At 50.5% G+C, this 19,284-nt stretch overlaps 1 protein-coding gene across 1 annotated transcript in view; it reads left to right on the top strand.

The window, feature by feature from the left end:
* LOC116968729 (transmembrane protein 198-like) overlaps nt 1-19,284 on the top strand; it is a 36,719-nt gene that overhangs the window by 12,164 nt on the left and 5,271 nt on the right. Inside the window, exon 2 of the mRNA XM_033015525.1 lies at nt 14,635-14,866. Within this exon, the coding sequence (XP_032871416.1) occupies nt 14,710-14,866 (157 nt within the window). The 5' untranslated portion in view covers nt 14,635-14,709. The remainder of the gene's footprint in view (nt 1-14,634; nt 14,867-19,284) is intronic.

The following is a 19,284-nucleotide window of genomic DNA, read 5'->3' as shown; positions in this document are numbered from 1 at the left end:
CTCACTCTCTCTCTGTCTCTCTCTCTGTCTCTCCTCCCTCCCTCCTCTCTCTCCCCTCTCCCCTCTCCCCTCTCCCCTCTCCTCTCTCTGCCATCTGTGTAGAAAGGTTTTAGTTCAGAGATACAGCATGGCAACAGGCCCTTCGGCCCACCTTGTCCATGCTGACCATCGATCACCTGTTCACACTAGTTCTATATTATCCCACTTTCACATCCACTCCACTACACAAAGTACAGAGGGCCAATTAACCTCCAAACCTGTACGTCTTTGGGATGTGGGAGGAAACCGGAGCACCCGGAGAAAACCCACGCAGATCACGGGGAGAACGTACAAACTCCGTACAGACAGCACCCGTTGTCAGGATCAAGCCCGGGTTTCTGGTGCTGTGTGGCAGGAGTTTGATCCTGACTGCGAGTCTCCTGCTGACTGCACGGAGTTTGCACGTTCTCCCTGTGACCGCGTGGGTTTCCTCCCCCACTCCAAAGACGTGCAGGTTTGTAGGTGAATTGGATTTGGTGAAAATTGTAAATTGTCCCTAGTGTGTGTGTGTGTGTGGGATAGTGTTGGTGTGCAGGGGATCGCTGGTCGGCACGGACTCGGTGGGCCGAAGGGCCTGTTTCCGTGCTGTATCTCGAAACTAAACGTCGACAGAGACAGCGTTTAGTTGTTCCCCTTAAGTTGGACACTTCCTAGTTTCAGCGTTGGCGATCCTGTCGCTCAAAGTATCTTTGCTCTCTGTGATTTTTACAAGCGGCGGTCGAAGGCTCGGAGTTCACTCTGACTACTCGCCCCCAGGTCCCCTTCGTAAATCTCAGCCGAAGAAGCCCTGTCTCCGGGAGGAGTGGCGCGGGGGGCAGGGATGGAAGCAAGCAGCAAGATAAACAGGATGTAGCTGCTCTCTCCAGATAACAGTACCTGCCGCTGAAACCAAAGATCCTTTAGCAAGACTATTTGGGTTTTACCCAGAGTAGGGGAATCAAGAACCAGTGGGCATGAGTTTAAGGTGAGGGGGGAAAGAGTTACTGAAGGGGCAGCATTTTAACTCGGAGGGTGGTGGGTGTGTGGAACGAGCTGTCGGAAGAGGTAGTTGAGGCAGGGACTATCACACTAGTTTAAGTGTGACTCCCCGTTTAAGAGACATTTGGGCAGGTACATGGCTGGGACAGGTTTAGCAGAATACAGTGACAATAGACAATAGGTGCAGGAGTAGGCCATTCGGCCCTTCGAGCCAGCACCGCCATTCAATGTGATCATGGCTGATCATCCCCAATCAGTTCCCCGTTCCTGCCTTCTCCCCATATCCCCTGACTCCGCTATCTTTAAGAGCCCTATCTAGCTCTCTCTTGAAAGCATCCAGAGAACCTGCCTCCACCGCCCTGTGAGGCAGAGAATTCCACAGACTCGCCACTCTCTGTGAGAAAAAGTGTTTCCTCGTCTCCGTTCTAAATGGCTTACCCCTTATTCTTAAACTGTGGCCCCTGGTTCTGGACTCCCCCAACGTTGGGAACATGTTTCCTGCCTCTAGTGTGTCTGAGGCAGAGAATAGGGCTCGTAAAGATAGCGGAGTCAGGGGATATGGGGAGAAGGCAGGAACGGGGTACTGATTGGGGATGATCAGCCATGATCACATTGAATGGCGGTGCTGGCTCGGTGGGCCGAATGGCCTACTCCTGTACCTATTGTCTATTGTCTATCTTGACCACTTCCTGTCTGCACTTTATATTGATTTTAGAAAAAACGCTACCATATATCGCTATGATTTTTGGCCATCTTACTCACAGTCCTCCTCGGCTGAAGCAGTCAGATCGACGAAAAATAAAAAAGTTATGAATGTTTAAAAAATCTTGAGATCAGCTGATTGGTCCTCTCAGCCATGATCACAGTGAATGGTGGTGCTGGCTCGAGGGGCCGAATGGCCTCCTCCTGCACCTATTGCATATTGTCTATTGCCAACCATTTTTTTAGAGCACGTCCATCTTGGACGCGTGCGATGTCTTGTCAAAGGCCTTTCTCCTGGTCCAAGTTGACCGTGCTCAGCGGGACAGGAGTGGTTCCCACGCAAGCCGGCAGCACAGCGCGGAATCGATGCCTTGCGTGAGGGAGAGGAACGTCGGGAAGGAAAGGGTGGATGAGTATTAGTTGGGGACAAGCGAGTGGGAGCCTGGAGAAACCGAGTCTTTGGAGCAGCGTGAGTGACCCACTTGGACTTGGCTGTTGTTCCCTGATTCACAGCGCCTATTGTCCCTCCAACAGAGTCTCCTTGTGCGGATGCAAATGAGAAGGCTTTGAGGTCAGCAGAGAGTGGAGCTAATGACCCTCCAATGCGGGGACAAAAGCGTTGCGAGTTTTTTAAAAAAAAATCTCCTTCTTTGTTGCCGCCCAGAGTGAGCTCAGCTCCTGGTAACAGGAGACCAAACCGATTGGTTGACAGGGCTGGAGACTAGGGGGCGGCACGGTGGTGCAGCGGGTAGAGCTGCTGCCTCACAGCGCCAGAGACCCGGGTTCCATCCCGACCACGGCTGCCGCTTGTACGGTGTTTGTACGTTCTCCCCGTGACCCTAATTTGAGGAAGGACGTTCTTGCTATTGAGGGAGCCCAGCGTAGGTTTACAAGGTTAATTCCCGGGATGGCGGGACTGTCATATGCGGAGAGCGTGGAGCAGCTGGGCTTGTACACTCTGGAGTTTAGAAGGATGAGAGGGCATCTCATTGAAACATATAAGATTGTTAAGGGCTTGGACATGCTAGAGGCAGGAAACATGTTCCCGATGTTGGGGGAGTCCAGAACCAGGGGCCACAGTTTAAGAATAAGGAGTAAGCCATTTAGAACGGAGATGAGGAAACACTTTTTCTCACAGAGAGTGGTGAGTCAGTGGAATTCTCTGCCTCAGAGGGCGGTGGAGGCCGGTTCTCTGGATACTTTCAAGAGAGAGCTAGATAGGGCTCTTAAAAATAGCGGAGTCAGGGGATATGGGGAGAGGGCAGGAACGGGGTACTGATTGAGGATGATCAGCCATGATCACATTGAATGGCGGTGCTGGCTCGAAGGGCCGAATGGCCTACTCCTGCACCTATTGTCTATTGTTTATTGACCCACGTGGGTTTTCCCCGGGAGCTCCGGTTTCCTCCCGCACTCCATTACGTACAGGTTTGTAGGTTAATTGGCTTGGTGTATGTGTAACATAGTCACCAGTGTGTGTAGGATGGTGCTAATGTGCGGGGATCGCTGGTCGGCACGTACTCGGTGGGCTGAAGGGCCTGTTTCCGCGCTATATCTCTAAACTAAACTCAACTAAACAACAACTCTCAACTGGCCTTTGTCCAATCATCAACCTATCAAGCCCCTCCCCCTGGCCTGTATCCACCTATCGCTCACCAGGCTTTGTCTTGCCCCCTTCTCCCTTCCAGCTCTGCTCACCCACCCTCCAGCACAATCAGTCCGAAGAAGGGTCCCGGCCCGAATCGTCACCTATCCATGTTCTCCACAGATGCTGCCTGACCCGCTGAGTTACTCCAGCACTCTGTGAAACGTCACCTATCCATGTTCTCCACAGATGCTGCCTGACCCGCTGAGTTACTCCAGCACTCTGTGAAACGTCACCTATCCATGTTCTCCACAGATGCTGCCTGACCCGCTGAGTTACTCCAGCACTCTGTGAAACGTCACCTATCCACGTTCTACACAGATGCTGCCTGACCCGCTGAGTTACTCCAGCACTTTGTGTCTTTTTTTTTGTGTGTAGCATAAACCAGCATCTGCAGTTCCTTGTATCTCCTCAAAACCAGGCTGTTACCTGAGCAAATATATTACTACCACCTAGCTAGATTGCACACTTGGCATCTGCTCTCCAAATGGTGACTGTAGTCCAAAAACTTTGGACTATTCATTTACTCATCAATATCAATTGGCAAACTTCAAATGCAACCTGACTTTGGGCAGAATGTGGACAGCTCAACAAAATGTTTCAGTAAACACTGCTTCATTCAGGAGCATCTTTCAAAGACTATAAATAAGGCAAGGGTCTTTAGAAATGGGTATTGAACTGAGCTGCTGTGGTTTGGAGCCAGCGCTGACGAATGGAATACAGTCCCCTCAACAAAGGCCCCTCATAGTGCTGCTTGCTTTGCTAGTTTTGCAAAGTTGCCGAACCAAGCCACCATGCTGACCGGTATATCGTGGCTTGGTTCGGCAACTTGAGTGCCCGGGAGCGGAAAAGGATGCAGAAAGTTGTGACCACTGCCCAGTCCATCATCGGCTCTGACCTCCCCACCATCGAGGGGATCTATCGCAGTCGCTGCCTCAAAAAGGCTGGCAGCATCATCAAGGACCCACACCATCCTGGCCACACACTCATCTCCCCGCTACCTTCAGGTAGAAGGCACAGGAGCCTGAAATCTGGTACATCCAGGTTGAGGAATAGTTACTTCCCCACAGCCATCAGGCTATTAAACTCAACTCAAACAATAATCTGAACTTTTTAATAGCTTATTGCACTTTATCTGCTTATTTATGTGTGTGTGTGTATATATATATTTAATGGTATATGGACACACTGATCTGTTCTGTATTTATGCCTGGAGAAGCAGCACCTCATAGGGCAGTCTGCACCCTAGCGGCAGAAACATTGAATTCTCCAATTTCCGGTAGCCCTTGCTGTCTCCTCCCCTTCTCAGCTCTCCCTCAGCCCTTGGGCTCCACCTCTTCCATTTTCCTTTCTTCTCCCCCCCCCACCCTACATCAGTCTGAAGAAGGGTTTCGGCCCGAAACGTTGCCTATTTCCTTCGCTCCATAGATGCTGCTGCACCCGCTGAGTTTCTCCAGCACTTTTGTCTACCCTGTATTTATGTCTACTATATTCTGTGGTGCTGAAGCAAAGCAAGAGTTTCATTGTCCTATCTGGGACACATGACAATAAACTCTCTTGAATCTTGAATCTAGTGTCCAGAGTCTGTCGTGGTTGGGATGTCCAGCCAATGTTGGGGGTAGGAGGAGGGGAACCCAACGAGGCTTCCCCCCCCCCCAGCTCCACAGAGTAGTGGGACTTGAGGGGGTGGGGTGAGTGTCGGTTCTGAATGGTCGCGCGAGAGTTGGCGACCATTCGGCCCGCATTGCGCGTACATGATCAGGGAATAACGTTCGGTGCAAGGTAAAGCCACCTAGGTCCGATCAAGGATAGTCTGAGAGTCTCCAAAGACTCTCCTACAGAGTGGGGCTCTCCAGTGGAGAGACACACATCACAGTACCAGGCCCTTCAGCCCATCGAATCCGTGCTGACCAGCGATCACCCCGTACACACTAGCACTATCCTACACATTTTAGACTGCAGAGATACAACGCGGGAACAGGCCATTCGGCCCACAGAATCCCCACCTTCCCCCTCCCTTTCCTTCCTCCAGCTTCACAATTCACAAGTCCTCTCTCCTTATCTCACACCTTTTAGGCACTGGACCACCTCATTTAAATGTTTCAAAAATTCTAATAGTTGTGTCATTTGTAATAATTAAAATTTCTTTTTAAAAAATGGTAAATTCTCCCACCTGTACTATCCTACACACTAGGGACAGTTATTTCAGCAAAGCATTCGACAAGGTTCTGCATGGTAGGCTGCTCTGGAAGGTTAGATCGCATGGGATCCAAGGAGAGATAGCTGAATGGTTAGAAAATTGGCTCCATGGAAGGAAGCAGAGGGTGATGGTGGAAGGTTGCTTCTCGGACTAGAGGCCTGTGTCTAGTGGTGTGCCTCAGGGTTCGGTGCTGGGCCCATTACTGTCTGATAGGAATCTGAGGAGTAACATTTTCATCCAAAGACAATAGACAATAGACAATAGGTGCAGGAGGAGGCCATTCGGCCCTTCGAGCCAGCACCACCATTCAATGTGATCATGGCTGATCATCCCCAATCACTACCCCGTTCCTGCCTTCTCCCCATATCCCCCTGACCGCTATTTTAAAGAGGCCTATCTAGCTCTCTCTTGAAACCAGAGAACCTGCCTCCACCGCCCTCTGAGGCAGAGAATTCCACAGACTCACAACTCTCTGTGAGAAAAAGGGTTTCCTCGTCTCCGTTCTAAATTGCTTACCCCTTATTCTTAAACTGTGTGTGTGTGGCCCCTGGTTCCAACATTGGGAACATATTTCCTGCCTCTAGCATGTCCAAACCCTCAACAATCTTATATGTTTCAATAAGATCCACCAGCTCCTGGTTCTGACTGGTGAGTGTATGGAACGAGCTGCCAGAGGAGGTAGTTGAGGCTGGGACTATTTAAGGAGCAATTAGACAGGGATATGGGCCAAACGCGGGCAGGTGGGACTTGTGTAGATGGGTCGTGTTGGCCGGTGTGGGCAAGTTGGGCTGAAGGGCCCGTTTCCCACACTGTACCACTCTGTGACAATATACAATTCTACCAAAGTCAATTCACCATCTTTGGGATGTGGAAGGAAACCGGAGCACCCGGGGAAAACCCACAAGGTCACGGGGAGAACGTACAAACTCCATACAGTCAGGATGGAACCTAGGTCTCTGGCGCTGTGAGGCAGCAACTCTACCACTGTGCCACCGTGGCCGCCCTGAGTCTGCTCCAGTTTTAAGTAAAGGTCCAAGTTCGCTTTTGTAAGTTTTTGAAAGTAAATTCTCTTTGTAATGCAGATCTGAAGAAGGCCACTTGCCTGACCCGAAACGTCACCTATTCCTTTCCCTCCAGAGATGTTTCCTGGCCCGCTGAGTTACTCCAGCACTTTGTGTCTATCTTTGATATAAGCCAGCATCTGCAGTTCCTTGGCACACAAAAATGCTGGAGAAACTCAGCGGGTGCAGCAGCATCTATGGAGCGAAGGAAATAGGCGACGTTTCGGGCCGAAACCCTTCTTCAGACAGACAGACTGCAGTTCCTTGTGTCTTCTCTCTTCTGTAAGTAAACCAGTTTGAACAAGTTTATTGTGATTGTGTAAAAGAGTTTTCTGCATGTGTCCTATAGGAACCAGAAGGGCAACCTTTTCACCCAGAGGGTGGTGGGTGTAAGGAACGAGCTGCCAGGGGAGGTAGTCGAGGCAGGTACTATAACAGCCTTTAATAGGCAAGTGGACAGGTTTGGAGGGATGTGGGCCAAACGCGGGCAGGTGGGACTAGTGTAGACGGGGCATGTTTGTTGGTATGGGTGCGTTGGGACACACACAAAACTGGAGGAACAGCACCTCATGGTGGCTTGCAAACCAGTGGTATGAACGTTGATTTGTCTAATTTGAGCTAACATCGACTTCCACTCCCTCCCCCCTCCCCCCTCCCCCAACCCCCCTCCCTAGTCAGTTTACCACCTCCACAATTCTCCATATTGTTTCTCTCTTGAGATCACACCTTCCCCGAGCTGACAGTGAGCCAACCATTTGTTGCCACTTTCATTTGTCCTGGTCTTTTGTCACCTCAAGCTCATCACTCCCTCCCCCCCCCCCCCCAACCCACCACCCCAGATTTTCAGTTGAAGAAAGGTCCCGACCCGAAATGTCACCTATCCATGTTCTCCACAGATGCTGCCTGACCGGCTGAGTTACTCCAGCACTCTGTGAAACGTCACCTATCCATGTTCTCCACAGATGCTGCCTGACCCGCTGAGTTACTCCAGCACTCTGTGAAACGTCACCTATCCATGTTCTCCACAGATGCTGCCTGACCCGCTGAGTTACTCCAGCACTCTGTGAAACGTCACCTATCCATGTTCTCCACAGATGCTGCCTGACCAGCTGAGTTACTCCAGCACTGTGTGAAACGTCACCTATCCATGTTCTCCACAGATGCAGCCTGACCCGCTGAGTTACTCCAGCACTCTGTGAAACGTCACCTATCCATGTTCTCCACAGATGCTGCCTGACCCGCTGAGTTACTCCAGCACTTTGTGAAACGTCACCTATCCATGTTCTCCACAGATGCTGCCTGACCCGCTGAGTTACTCCAGCACTCTGTGAAACGTCACCTATCCATGTTCTCCACAGATGCTGCCTGACCTGCTGAGTTACTCCAGCACTCTGTGAAACGTCACCTATCCATGTTCTCCACAGATGCTGCCTAACCCGCTGAGTTACTCCAGCAATTTGTGTCCATCTGTAGCCCTAATGAGTTTGAGCTTGCATTAGTTCTGATTTGGTTTAGTCTAGTTGAGTTTATTGTCCCGTGTACCGAGGTACAGTGAAAAGCTTTTGTTGCATGCTAACCAGTCAGCGGGAAGACAACACATGATTACAATGAAGCCGTCCACAGTGTACAGATACAGGATAAAGGGAATAACATGAATCACGTTTAGTACAAGATAAAGTCCGAACAAGGATAGTCCGAGGGTCACCAGTGAGGTAGATAGTAGTTCAGCGCTGCTCTCTGGTTGTGGTAGGATGGTTCAGTTGCCTGATAACAGCTGGGAAGAAACTGTCCCTGAATCTGGAGGTGTGCGTTTGTTTTCACACTTCTGTACCTCTTGCCTGATGGGAGAGGGGAGAAGAGTGAGTGACCGGGGTGAGACTGGTCCTTGATGATGTTGCTGGCCTTGCCGAGGCAGCGTGAGGTGTAGATGGAGTCAATGGAAGGGAGGCTGGTTTGTGTGTGTGTGATGGTCCGGGCTGCAACTGTCCACAATTCTCTGCGATTTCTGCAAGATTTAAATATTCTTTGGCATGCTTCGTCCCAGCGCTCATGAGCTATTTGTTCATGATGCCTTTTTTTAAATCACTGCTGTCTCCGCTGTGCAGGGGTTGCGTTTATTATAGACTACTCGTGTTATTTACAGCTCAGTAGCAATTGGCATCCTGATGGTATGTTCGATGCATCTTAATCCTTGGCGGTTCATTCCATTCGTCTGGAATCTGCGACCGAGATGGCCTTGATGTTTAGGAGTGTCTGTTTTCATGGACGGGCTCCCAACCAGTCGTTTGTGGGCAGTGTCTCAGACACTGTCTCGTAACATGGACAAATTGCCCTCGGTCAGGAGAGACGTCGAGGGAAGTCATCGGGCAGCTGCTGGAAACCCGAGATAAAATGCATGCCGGAAACACTCAGCCGGTCAGGCAGCAACTGTGGAGAGAGAAACGGGGATGGAGTCGTATACAGAGCGGAATACAGGCCCTTCAGCCCACGCCAGCCAACATGCCCCATCTACAGGAGTTCCCACCTGCACGCATTTGACCCACATCCCTCCAAACCCGTCCGATCCATGTACCTGTCGAAATGTTTCTTAAATGTCGAGTTTGTACCTGTCTCAATCTGCAGAGAAGATTCACGAGGATGTTGCCAGGACCCGAGGGTGCGAGCTACAGGGAGAGGTTGAGCAGGCTGGGACTCTATTCCATGGAGCGCAGGAGGATGAGGGATGATCTTATAGAGGTGTACAAAATCATGAGAGGAATAGATCGGGTAGATCTCTTGCCCAGAGTAGGGGAATCGAGGACCAGAGGACATAGGTTTAAGGTGAGGGGGGAAAGATTTAATAGTGCTGAGGAGTAGCTTTTTCACACAAAGTTGGGCGTATGGAACGAGCTGCCAGAGGAGGTAGTTGAGGCTGGGACTAGTACACATTAAGATAGGTACAGGTTTGGAGGGATATGGGCCAAACGTGGGCAGGTGGGACCAGTGTAGATGGGTCCTTTTAAGAAGGGGACAAGTGGGTGAGACATTGCATTGAACGTGAATGAATAGCAAGTGAGTTTGAGTTGATTTACATGTTTAACTCCGAGATGCAGAACGATGTCAGACCTCAAGGTGTAGCGGGACTGACTGCGTTCAGCGGCTCCGTGTTAAACATGTGGCCCCCTGTCCGCGCCTTGTTGTAGGCGCCAGGTTTCTGAAACAAACAGAGACTCCATGATCGGGAAGAATTCCAATGTCCATTTATCCGTTCTGTTGAATATTGAGCCTGACTCGTGAGCGACATCTGGGAAATTCCTCTGGGACAGAGACTTCTTTTATCCTGTCTGAATTTTTTTTAGACTTTGGAGTTACAGCGACCTTTGGCCCCACCGAGTCTGCGCCAAGCGCCAAGCCATCACCCCGTACACCAGCACTATCCAACACATTTAGAGGGGAACATATAAGATTATTAAGGGTTTGGACACGCTAGAGGCAGTAAACATGTTCCCGATGTTCGGGGAGTCCAGAACCAGGGGCCACAGTTTAAGATGAAGGGGTAAGCCATTTAGAACGGAGACGAGGAAACACTTTTTCTCACAGAGAGTGGTGAGTGTGGAATTCTCTGCCTCAGAGGGAAACGGAGGCAGGTTCTCTGGATGCTTTCAAGAGAGAGCTAGATAGGGCTCTTAGGGATAGCGGAGTTAAGGGATATGGAGAGAAGGCAGGAACGGGGTACTGATTGGGGATGATCAGCCATGATCACATTGAATGGTGGTGCTGGCTCGAAGGGCCGAATGGCCTCCTCCTGCGTCTATTGTCTATCCTACACTACCAGTCACGGTGGCGCAGCGGTTGAGATGCTGCCTTACAGCGAATGCAGCGCCGGAGACCCGGGTTCGATCCCGACCATGGGTGCTGTCTGTACGGAGTTCGTACGTTCTCTCCATGACCTGCGTTTCAGGTCAGGTCTCCGAGATCTTCGATTTCCTCCCACACTCCAAAGACGTACAGGTTTGTAAGTTAATTGGCTTGGTATAAATGTAAACATTGTCCCTAGTGGGTGTAGGATAGTGTTAGTGTGCGGGGATCGCTGGTCAGCGCGGACTCGGTGGGCCGAAGGGCCTGTTTCCGCGCTGTATCTATAAACTAAACTAAACTAGGGATCATTTATTATCTTTACTGAAGCCAATTGAACTACCAACCCGCACGTCTTTGGAGTGTGGGAGGAAACCGGAGCACCCGGAGAAAACCCACGCAGGTCACGGGGAGAACGTACAAACTCTGTACAGACAGCACCGGTAGTCAGGATCGAACCCGGGTCTCTGGCGCTGTGAGGCAGCAGCTCCACCCGCTGCGCCACTGTGCCGCCTTCACTAATGTTGGCTGAGGGATTGGCATCAGGCTGGGCACAAGGGGAGCTGTGGCTGTGTGTGTGTGTGTGTGTGTGTGTGTGTGTGTGTGTGTGTGTGTGTGTGTGTGTGTGTGTGTGTGTGTGTGTGTGTGTGTGTGTGTGTGTGTGTGTGTGTGTGTGCGTGTGTGTAGGATAGCGTTAGTGCGCGGGGACCGCTGGTCGGCGCGGACCCAGTGGGCCGAAGGGCCTGTTTCCGCGTTGTTTCTCTCTGAACTAAACTCAATAAAGTGCGTGCACTAGGTAGACAAAAGTGCTGGAGAAACTCAGCGGGTGCAGCAGCATCTATGGAGCGAAGGAAACAGGCAACGTTTCGGGCCGAAACCTTGAAGGAAATAGGCAACGTTTCGGGCCGAAACCCGGAAGGGTTTCGTCCCGAAACGTTGCCTATTTCCTTCGCTCCATAGATGCTGCCGCACCCGCTGAGTTTCTCCAGCACTTTTGTCCACCTTCGATTTTCCAGCATCTGCATTTCCTTCTTAAACAAAGTTTGTGCACTAGTAGACCCATCGGGGCGAGACGGCTCTGTGCTTGTCAGGGACTTGTGTACTGGACTGCTTCCTGGACCCAGAATTTAATTCCAGTGCTCAGCGCACGTGTGTGCACTGTACACGTGGAGGTTGGATCGTGACCAAACCATGCAGGGAAGAATGGATTGAATGTGCACCTGGCCTCTGTTCAACAGAGTCGTCGTGCCAAGCCCCACCTCCGGGGGAGAAGGTTTCATCCCAAACTGTTTCGACACAATTTACAACCCTTACTGCGAGTTAGGATTTGTAAACGGGACCCAGCCATTTGAAAACAACAACTCCACACTGAGTTTACTTTAGAGACACAGCGTGGGATCAGGCCCTTCGGCCCACCGAGTCACGGGGAGAGAACACACACACACACACACACACACACACACACACACACACACACACACACACACACACGCACACGGGACAATTTACACTTACAGATTCAGATTCAGATTCAAACTTTATTGACATTGCGCAGTGTACAGTACAGAGACGACGAAAGGCAGTTAGCATCTCCCTAGAAGAGCGACATAGAATATGAGCAATAAATAAATATACCAAGCCAATGAACCTACATACTTGCACGTCTTTGGAGTGTGGGAGGAAACCGGAGATCCCGGAGAAAACCCACGGGGAAAAAGACGCACAAACCCCGTGGTCAGGATGGAACCCGGGTCTTCGGCGCTGTGAGGCGCTGCGCCACTGTGCCTCCCCTTATTTGGTATTCACTTGCCGAATTTAATTCCAATGAAATTTCTTTTTTTGGGGGGGGGGCGGGGGGTGGGGGGGGAGCTCTTTGTCTTTTGTTTTGAATGAAGGCATTGAGAAGATGTGAGGCGCTCTGGCAGCATGTTTAATTGGTGGTCGATGAATGGAGCGTTTAAAAGTCATGGAAGCTGTGATCCCGCGCTATGGAATTTGAGAATGTCAGCTAATTTCATGTGTCGGTGTTGGTGTGGCTGGAAGGGCTTTGGGAACAAGCAGCGATCCTTTGCGTGAGAATATATATCAGTGGAATGCAGTCGGGCAGCCCCTGTTGTCCAAATCCATCAAACTGTGGAAAGATTTGCACAGTCGCTGAAGGCGCTATCATGTAGACTTTGTACAAACTTGAGTTTTGTTTAGAGATACAGCGCGGAAACAGGCCCTTCGGCCCATCGAGTCGGTGCCGACCAGCGATCCCCGCACACTAACACTATCCTACGCTCACGAGGGGCAATTTACATTTATACCAAGACAATTAACCTTCAAACCCGCACGTACTTGGAGTGTGGGAGGAGACCGGAGCTCCCAGAGATAACCCACGCAGGTCACTGGGAGAACGTGCAAACTCCGTGCAGACAGCGCCCGTAGTCAGGTTCGAACCCGGGTCTCTGGTGCTGTGAGGCAGCAACTCTACCACTGTGCCACCCCAAAATAATCGCAGTTAAAATAATGCAACATTGCATTAAAGTGTGGCTCGCCTGAGCATCTATTAAAATGCGTACAAGACTGGGGCGGCACGGGAGAGTTGCTGCCTCACAGCGCCAGAGACCCGGGTTCCATCCTGACCACGGGTGCTGTCTGTGCGGAGTTTGCACGTTCTCCCCGTGACCCGCGTGGGTTTTCTCCGAGTGCTCCGGTTTCCTCCCACACTCCAAAGACGTGCAGGTTTGTAGGTTAATGGGCTTGGCGTAAATGTAAAATTGTCCCTAGTGTGTGTGGGACAGTGTTAGCGTGCGGGGATCGCTGGTCGGCGCGGACTCGTCGGGCCGAAGGGCCTGTTTCCGCAGTGTATCTCTGAACTAAACATGAACAAACTGCAGGTGCTGGAAATCTGAACTGAAAACAGTAAATACTCGGCAGGTCGGGCAGCATCTGCGGAATGAGAAAGAGAGCGAAGGTTTTGCATGACCAATCCTCCATCAGAACCGTTAGGGTGGTGGCAGAAAGGGTCGTGTAGGATTGAGAGGACTCTGTTCTGGGTTAGGCCGGGGTTACCATGGTGACAGGCTTTCATAGCGCTGGCATTATTTACTCACTGCACTGACCTAATTCTGAGACTCTGTCAATATGTCTGTTGTCTAGCAAACGCTTCATGTCCATAATCCCATTCCTAATATTGGGAATTAAAGTTTTGAACATGGGCTGCTAATTGTGGAATTAGATTTGTTTACCAGCCTGTGACCCAGTTCATTTCCAACGTCTAGTTCTTTCGGTAACCTTTCTCGCGAAGGTTAGACTTTGAGGGGGTTCGGTGTTCAGCGGCTGGCAACGGTGTCGCAGCGGGTAGAGTTGCCGCCTCACCGCGCCAGAGACCCGGGTTCCATCCTGACTACGGGCGCTGTCCGTACGGAGTTTGCACGTTCTCCCCGTGACCCGCGTGAGTTTCGTCCCCGGTCGCTCCGGTTTCCTCCCACACTCCCAAAAGACGTGCAGGTCTGTAGGTCAAAATGTTTCTCTTAAATCTCTTAAAGATAGCGGAGTCAGGGGATGTGGGGAGAAGGCAGGAACGGGGTACTGATTGGGGATGATCAGCCATGATCACATTGAATGGCGGTGCTGGCTCGAAGGGCCGAATGGCCTACTCCTGCACCTATTGTCTATGGTCTATTGTTTAAGAAGGAACTGCAAATGTTGGAAAATCGATGGTAGACAAAAGTGCTGGAGTAACTCAGCGGGTGAGGCATCATCTATGGAGCGAAGGAAATAGGCAACGTTTCGGGCCGAAACCCTTCCGGGTTTCGGCCCGGAACGTTGCCTATTTCCTTCAGGGTTTCGTCCCGAAACGTTGCCTATTTCCTTCGCTCCATAGATGCTGCTGCACCCGCTGAGTTTCTCCAGCACTTTTGTCTACCTCAGGTTTGTAGGTCAATTGACTTGGTAACATTGCCCCATAGTGTGTGTGTGTGTGGGGTAGTGTTAGTGTGTGCGGTGATCGCTGGTCGGCACGGACTCGGTGGGCCGAAGGGCCCGTTTCCGCGCTGTATATCTAAACTAAACTGAGCGTGAACCCAGGGAGGTTCCACGGCCACTGGTTCAATGAAAGGAAACATGTTTTGGATTTCTACAATTGCTGCTTGATCTGATCCTGATTGCTGTGTCTCTTTCCCCTGCAGGAGGTGCCGTTTTCAGATTGAATGGGTGGACTCCTGTGACACTCCTGCTGCTTCTGCTGTGTGCCTTGGGCAGCCATGACCTCCACCCTGTTTGACCCAAACCTGGTGGACACGGGGCAGGAAGCCCCTGACCCTCACCCTTGTGACCTGCAAGCGGAAAGGGAATATCAGCTGATTCCATCCATCATTTGTGCCATGTGCTGCCTCTTTGGGATCATCTACTGCTTCTTTGGTGAGTGACGTATCCATATACTGCAGTGGCACAGCAGGTAGAGACAATCGACAATAGAGACAATAGGTGCAGGAGTAGGCCATTCGGCCCTTCCAGCCAGCACCGCCATTCAATGTGATCATGGCTGATCATCCCCAATCAGTACCCCGTTCCTGCCTTCTCCCCATATCCCCTGACTCCGCTATCTTCAGGAGCCCTATCTGGCTCTCTCTTGAAAGCATCCAGTGAACCGGCCTCCACCGCCCTCTGAGGCAGAGGATTCCACAGACTCACCACTCTCTGTGAGAAAAAGTGTTTCCTCGTCTCCGTTCTAAATGGCTTACTCCTTATTCTTCAACTGTGTGTGTGTGGCCCCTGGTTCTGGACTCCCCCAACACCGGGTCCATGTTTCCTGCCTCTAGTGTGTGTCCAAGCCCTTAACAATCTTATATGTTTCAATGAGATTGCCTCTCATCCTTCTAAACTCCAGAGTGTACAAGCCCAGCTGCTCCATTCTCTCAGCATATGACAGTCCCGCCATCCCGGGAATTAACCTTGTAAACCTACGCTGCACTCCCTCAATAGCAAGAATGTCCTTCCTCAAGTTAGGGGACCAAAACTGCTGCCTCACGGTGCCAGAGACCCGGGTTCGATCCCGACCTCGTTTGCTGCCGTTACGGAGTTTGCACGTGCTTCCTGTGAACCGTTTTCTCCGGGTGCCCCGGTTTCCTCCCACACTCCAAAGACGTGCGAGTTTGTAGGTTAATTGGCTCCGGTAGAAATGTAATTTGCCTATAATGTGTGTCGGATAGTGTTAGTGCACGGGGATCGCTGGTCGACGCGGACTCGATGGGCTGAAGGGCCTGTTGGATAAGTGATTTATTATTCAGTTTCCACCTCTATCTCAAAGTTAAACGAAACAGTGAAGTGCATCGATTGGCAAATGGGATGCATGGGTGTTTAAGAAAAGGGAATCGGTAAAAATGTTCTCCCGAGATGCTGCCTGACCCGCTGAGTTATTCCTTCACTTTGGCTCTTTTTTTTTTTGTAAACCAGCATCTGCAGTTCCTTGTATCCAGGGTAAACAATTGAATAGTGAACATTTGAACCACATTTAATACCAGTTTCCTTGTAAGAATTAGCACAAAACAATAAGTCACTGGTAGACAAAAATGCTGGAGAAACATAGAAACATAGACAATAGGTGCAGGAGTAGAGGCCATTCGGCCCTTCGAGCCTGCACCACCATTCAATATGATCATGGCTGATCATCCAACTCAGTATCCTGTACCTGCCTTCTCTCCACACCCCCTGATCCCTTTAGCCACAAGGGCCACATCTAACTCCCTCTTAAATATAGCCAATGAACTGGCCTCAACTACCTTCTGTGGCAGAGAATTCCACAGATTCACCACTCTCTGTGTAAAAAATGATTTTCTCATCTCGGTCCTAAAAGATTTCCCCCTTATCCTTAAACTGTGACCCCTTGTTCTGGACTTCCCCAACATCGGGAACAATCTTCCTGCATCTAGCCTGTCCAACCCCTTAAGAATTTTGTAAGCTTCTATAAGATCCCCCCTCAATCTTCTAAAATCTAGCGAGTACAAGCCGAGTCTATCCAGTCTTTCTTCATATGAAAGTCCTGACATCCCAGGAATCAGTCTGGTGAACCTTCTCTGTACTCCCTCTATGGCAAGAAGGGTTTCGGCTCGAAACGTTGCCTATTTCCTTCGCTCCATAGATGCTGCCTCACCCGTTGAGTTTCTCCAGCATTTTTGTCTACCTTCCATTTTCCAGCATCTGCAGTTCCTTCTTAAACAATAGGTCACTGGTGGTGTTTGCAGCCTCCATTTTGAATGCGATGGTTTACAAAATGGCCGCTCTTTCCAAACTATGAAGAAGTTTGCTGCTCCGATTTACTGAGAAGGCCAAGACGGGGAAAGAATTAGACGTCCTGATTACTTCATAGAATTAAGCAAGGCATGGGCCAACTTTGGATTCTTCTCATCCAGATGACTTAGCTCGAAACTCGACAGCCGTTCCCTGTGCCTGATTGTGAATGGAGTCAGCTCTGACAGTTATTACCGATAAATGTAGGAACGAAGGGAGAAGAAGGTGGAAAGGTTTACTGGGGATACTATTTAACTGTTTAGCACGCACAGCTGCGGAGAAACCTGATGCGCCAAAACTATCTGCATGTTTCCATCTTTTAACAGGTGCCATACATTTTACCCTGGGCTATTTCTCATGGCCTCTCCCTCAGTTTCCTTCACTGCACTGGGTAAAATTAGCGCTGTATGTGCCCTGCTGTTGCGTATTGGGAATTACCAGTGGCTAGTTTAACTAATTGGCACGGTGGCACAGCGGGTAGAGTTGCTGCCTCACAGCGCCAGGGACCCGGGTTCGATCCCGACTACGGGCGCTGTCTGTACGGAGTTTGTACCTTCTCCCCGTGACCCGCATGGGTTTTCTCCGGTTGCTCCGATTGCATAAGTTCTCGGAGCAGAATTGGGCCATTCGGCCCATCGAGTCCTCTCCGTCATTCAATGATGGCTGATCTAACTTTCCATCTTCTCCCCATAACCCCTGACACCCGTTCTAATCGAGAATCTATCTATCTCTGCCTTGGCCTCCACAGACGTCATTCCTCCCACATGCCAAAGACGTGCAGGTTTGTAGGTTAATTGGCTTCTGTAACTTGCCCCCAGATTGTGTAGGATAACATAGAACTAGTATATGGGTGATCGATGTTTGTGGTGAGGACTTGCTGGGCCGAAGGGCCTGTTTCCATGCTGTATCTCTAAACTAAACAGTAAAGTGTAGGAAGGAACTGCAGATGCTGGTTTACCCCAAAGATAGACACAAAGTGCTGGAGTAACTCAGCGGGTCAGGCAGCCTCTGCGGAGGGGATGGATGGGTGACGTTACAGGTCGGGTCGGAAGAAGTGTGTTTTGCTCGATGTGGTGACTTTGTTCCTGCCAAGGCGCACTGGCTCCCTCTGCTGATGGGGCTGAGTATTGTGGGCTTGAGCCAAGAGTAGTGAACCTATTCTGACCGATGAGGTTCTTGAGTATCTCCAGGGCTGACATCCATACTTTGGAATTGAGAAACACGAGTATCAAGCAGGAACGAGTTGAGGAAGAATGGCCGCAATCTTCTAGGACAACAGAATAGATTTAAGGGACTATTTGGCTCCTTTAGTTTTGTTTAGAGATACAGCGCGGAAACAGGCCCTTCGGCCCAGCGAGTCCGCACCGACCAGCGATCCCCGCACACTAGGGACAATTTACAATTTTTACCAAAGCCAATTAACCTACAAACCTGTGCGTCTTTGGAGTGTGGGAGGAAACCGGAGCACCCGGAGAAAACCCACGCAGGTCACAGGGAGAACGTACAAACTCCGTACAGACAGCACCCGTAGTCAGGATCGAACCCGGTTCTCTGCCACTGTACTGCCTTTGGTGGGCTGAAGGGCCTGTTTCTACGCTGTAACTCTGAACTAAACGGGATTGCTATTGAGGGAGCCCAGCGTAGGTTCACAAGGTTAATTCCCGGGATGGCGGGACTGTCATATGCTGAGAGAACGGAGCGGCTGGGCTTGTACACTCTGGAGCTTAGAAGGATGAGAGGGGATCTCAGTGAAACATATAAGATTGTTAAGGGTTTGGACACGCTAGAGGCAGGAAATATGTTCCCGATGTTGGGGGAGTCCCGATCCAGGGGCAACAGTTTAGGAATAAGGAGTAAGCCATTTAGAACGGAGACGAGGAAACACTTTTTCTCACAGAGAGTGGTGAGTCTGTGGAATTCTCTGCCTCAGAGGGCAGTGGAGGATGGATGCTTTCGAGAGCTAGATAGGGCTCTTAATAATAGCGGAGTCAGGGGATATGGGGAGAAGACAGGAACGGGCTACTGATTGTGGATGATCAGCCATGATCACATTGAATGGCGGTGCTGGCTCGAGGGGCCGAATGGCCTACTCCTGCACCTATTGTCTATTGTCTATTGTCTAAAAAAAATGTAATGGCTCAATAATAATAAGCCCAGTCTCTGCTACTGTATAAGATTTGGTCTGGAAAGCAGCAAAACGTGTTGGTGATACGCATTGCTTGTTCAATAACCGCCCAATCTTATGATTGTTGGTGGAACTGGAAATGTTAATTAGGAACTGGCAAGTTAACTGGCAAGGTGACTCGACTCCCCACTGCTGTCACGGTGGAGTTTACACAGCTGGTGAGAGGGAAGGAACTGCAGATGCTGGTTTAAACCGAAGATAGGCACAAAATGCTGGAGTAACTCAGCGGGTCAGGCAGCATCTCTGGAGAGAAGGAATGGGTGACGTTTCTGGTCGAGACCCTTCTTCAGACTGAAGAAAGGTTTGGACCTGAAACGTCACCCATTCCTTCTCTCCAGAGATGCTGCCTGTCCCGCTGAATTAC

The sequence above is a fragment of the Amblyraja radiata genome, chromosome 46 (genome assembly GCF_010909765.2).
Source record: "Amblyraja radiata isolate CabotCenter1 chromosome 46, sAmbRad1.1.pri, whole genome shotgun sequence".
NCBI classification, from domain to species: Eukaryota; Metazoa; Chordata; class Chondrichthyes; order Rajiformes; family Rajidae; genus Amblyraja; species Amblyraja radiata.
Note: the sequence above shows the minus strand (reverse complement) of the source record. Positions and strands in the feature narration are given on the sequence as shown.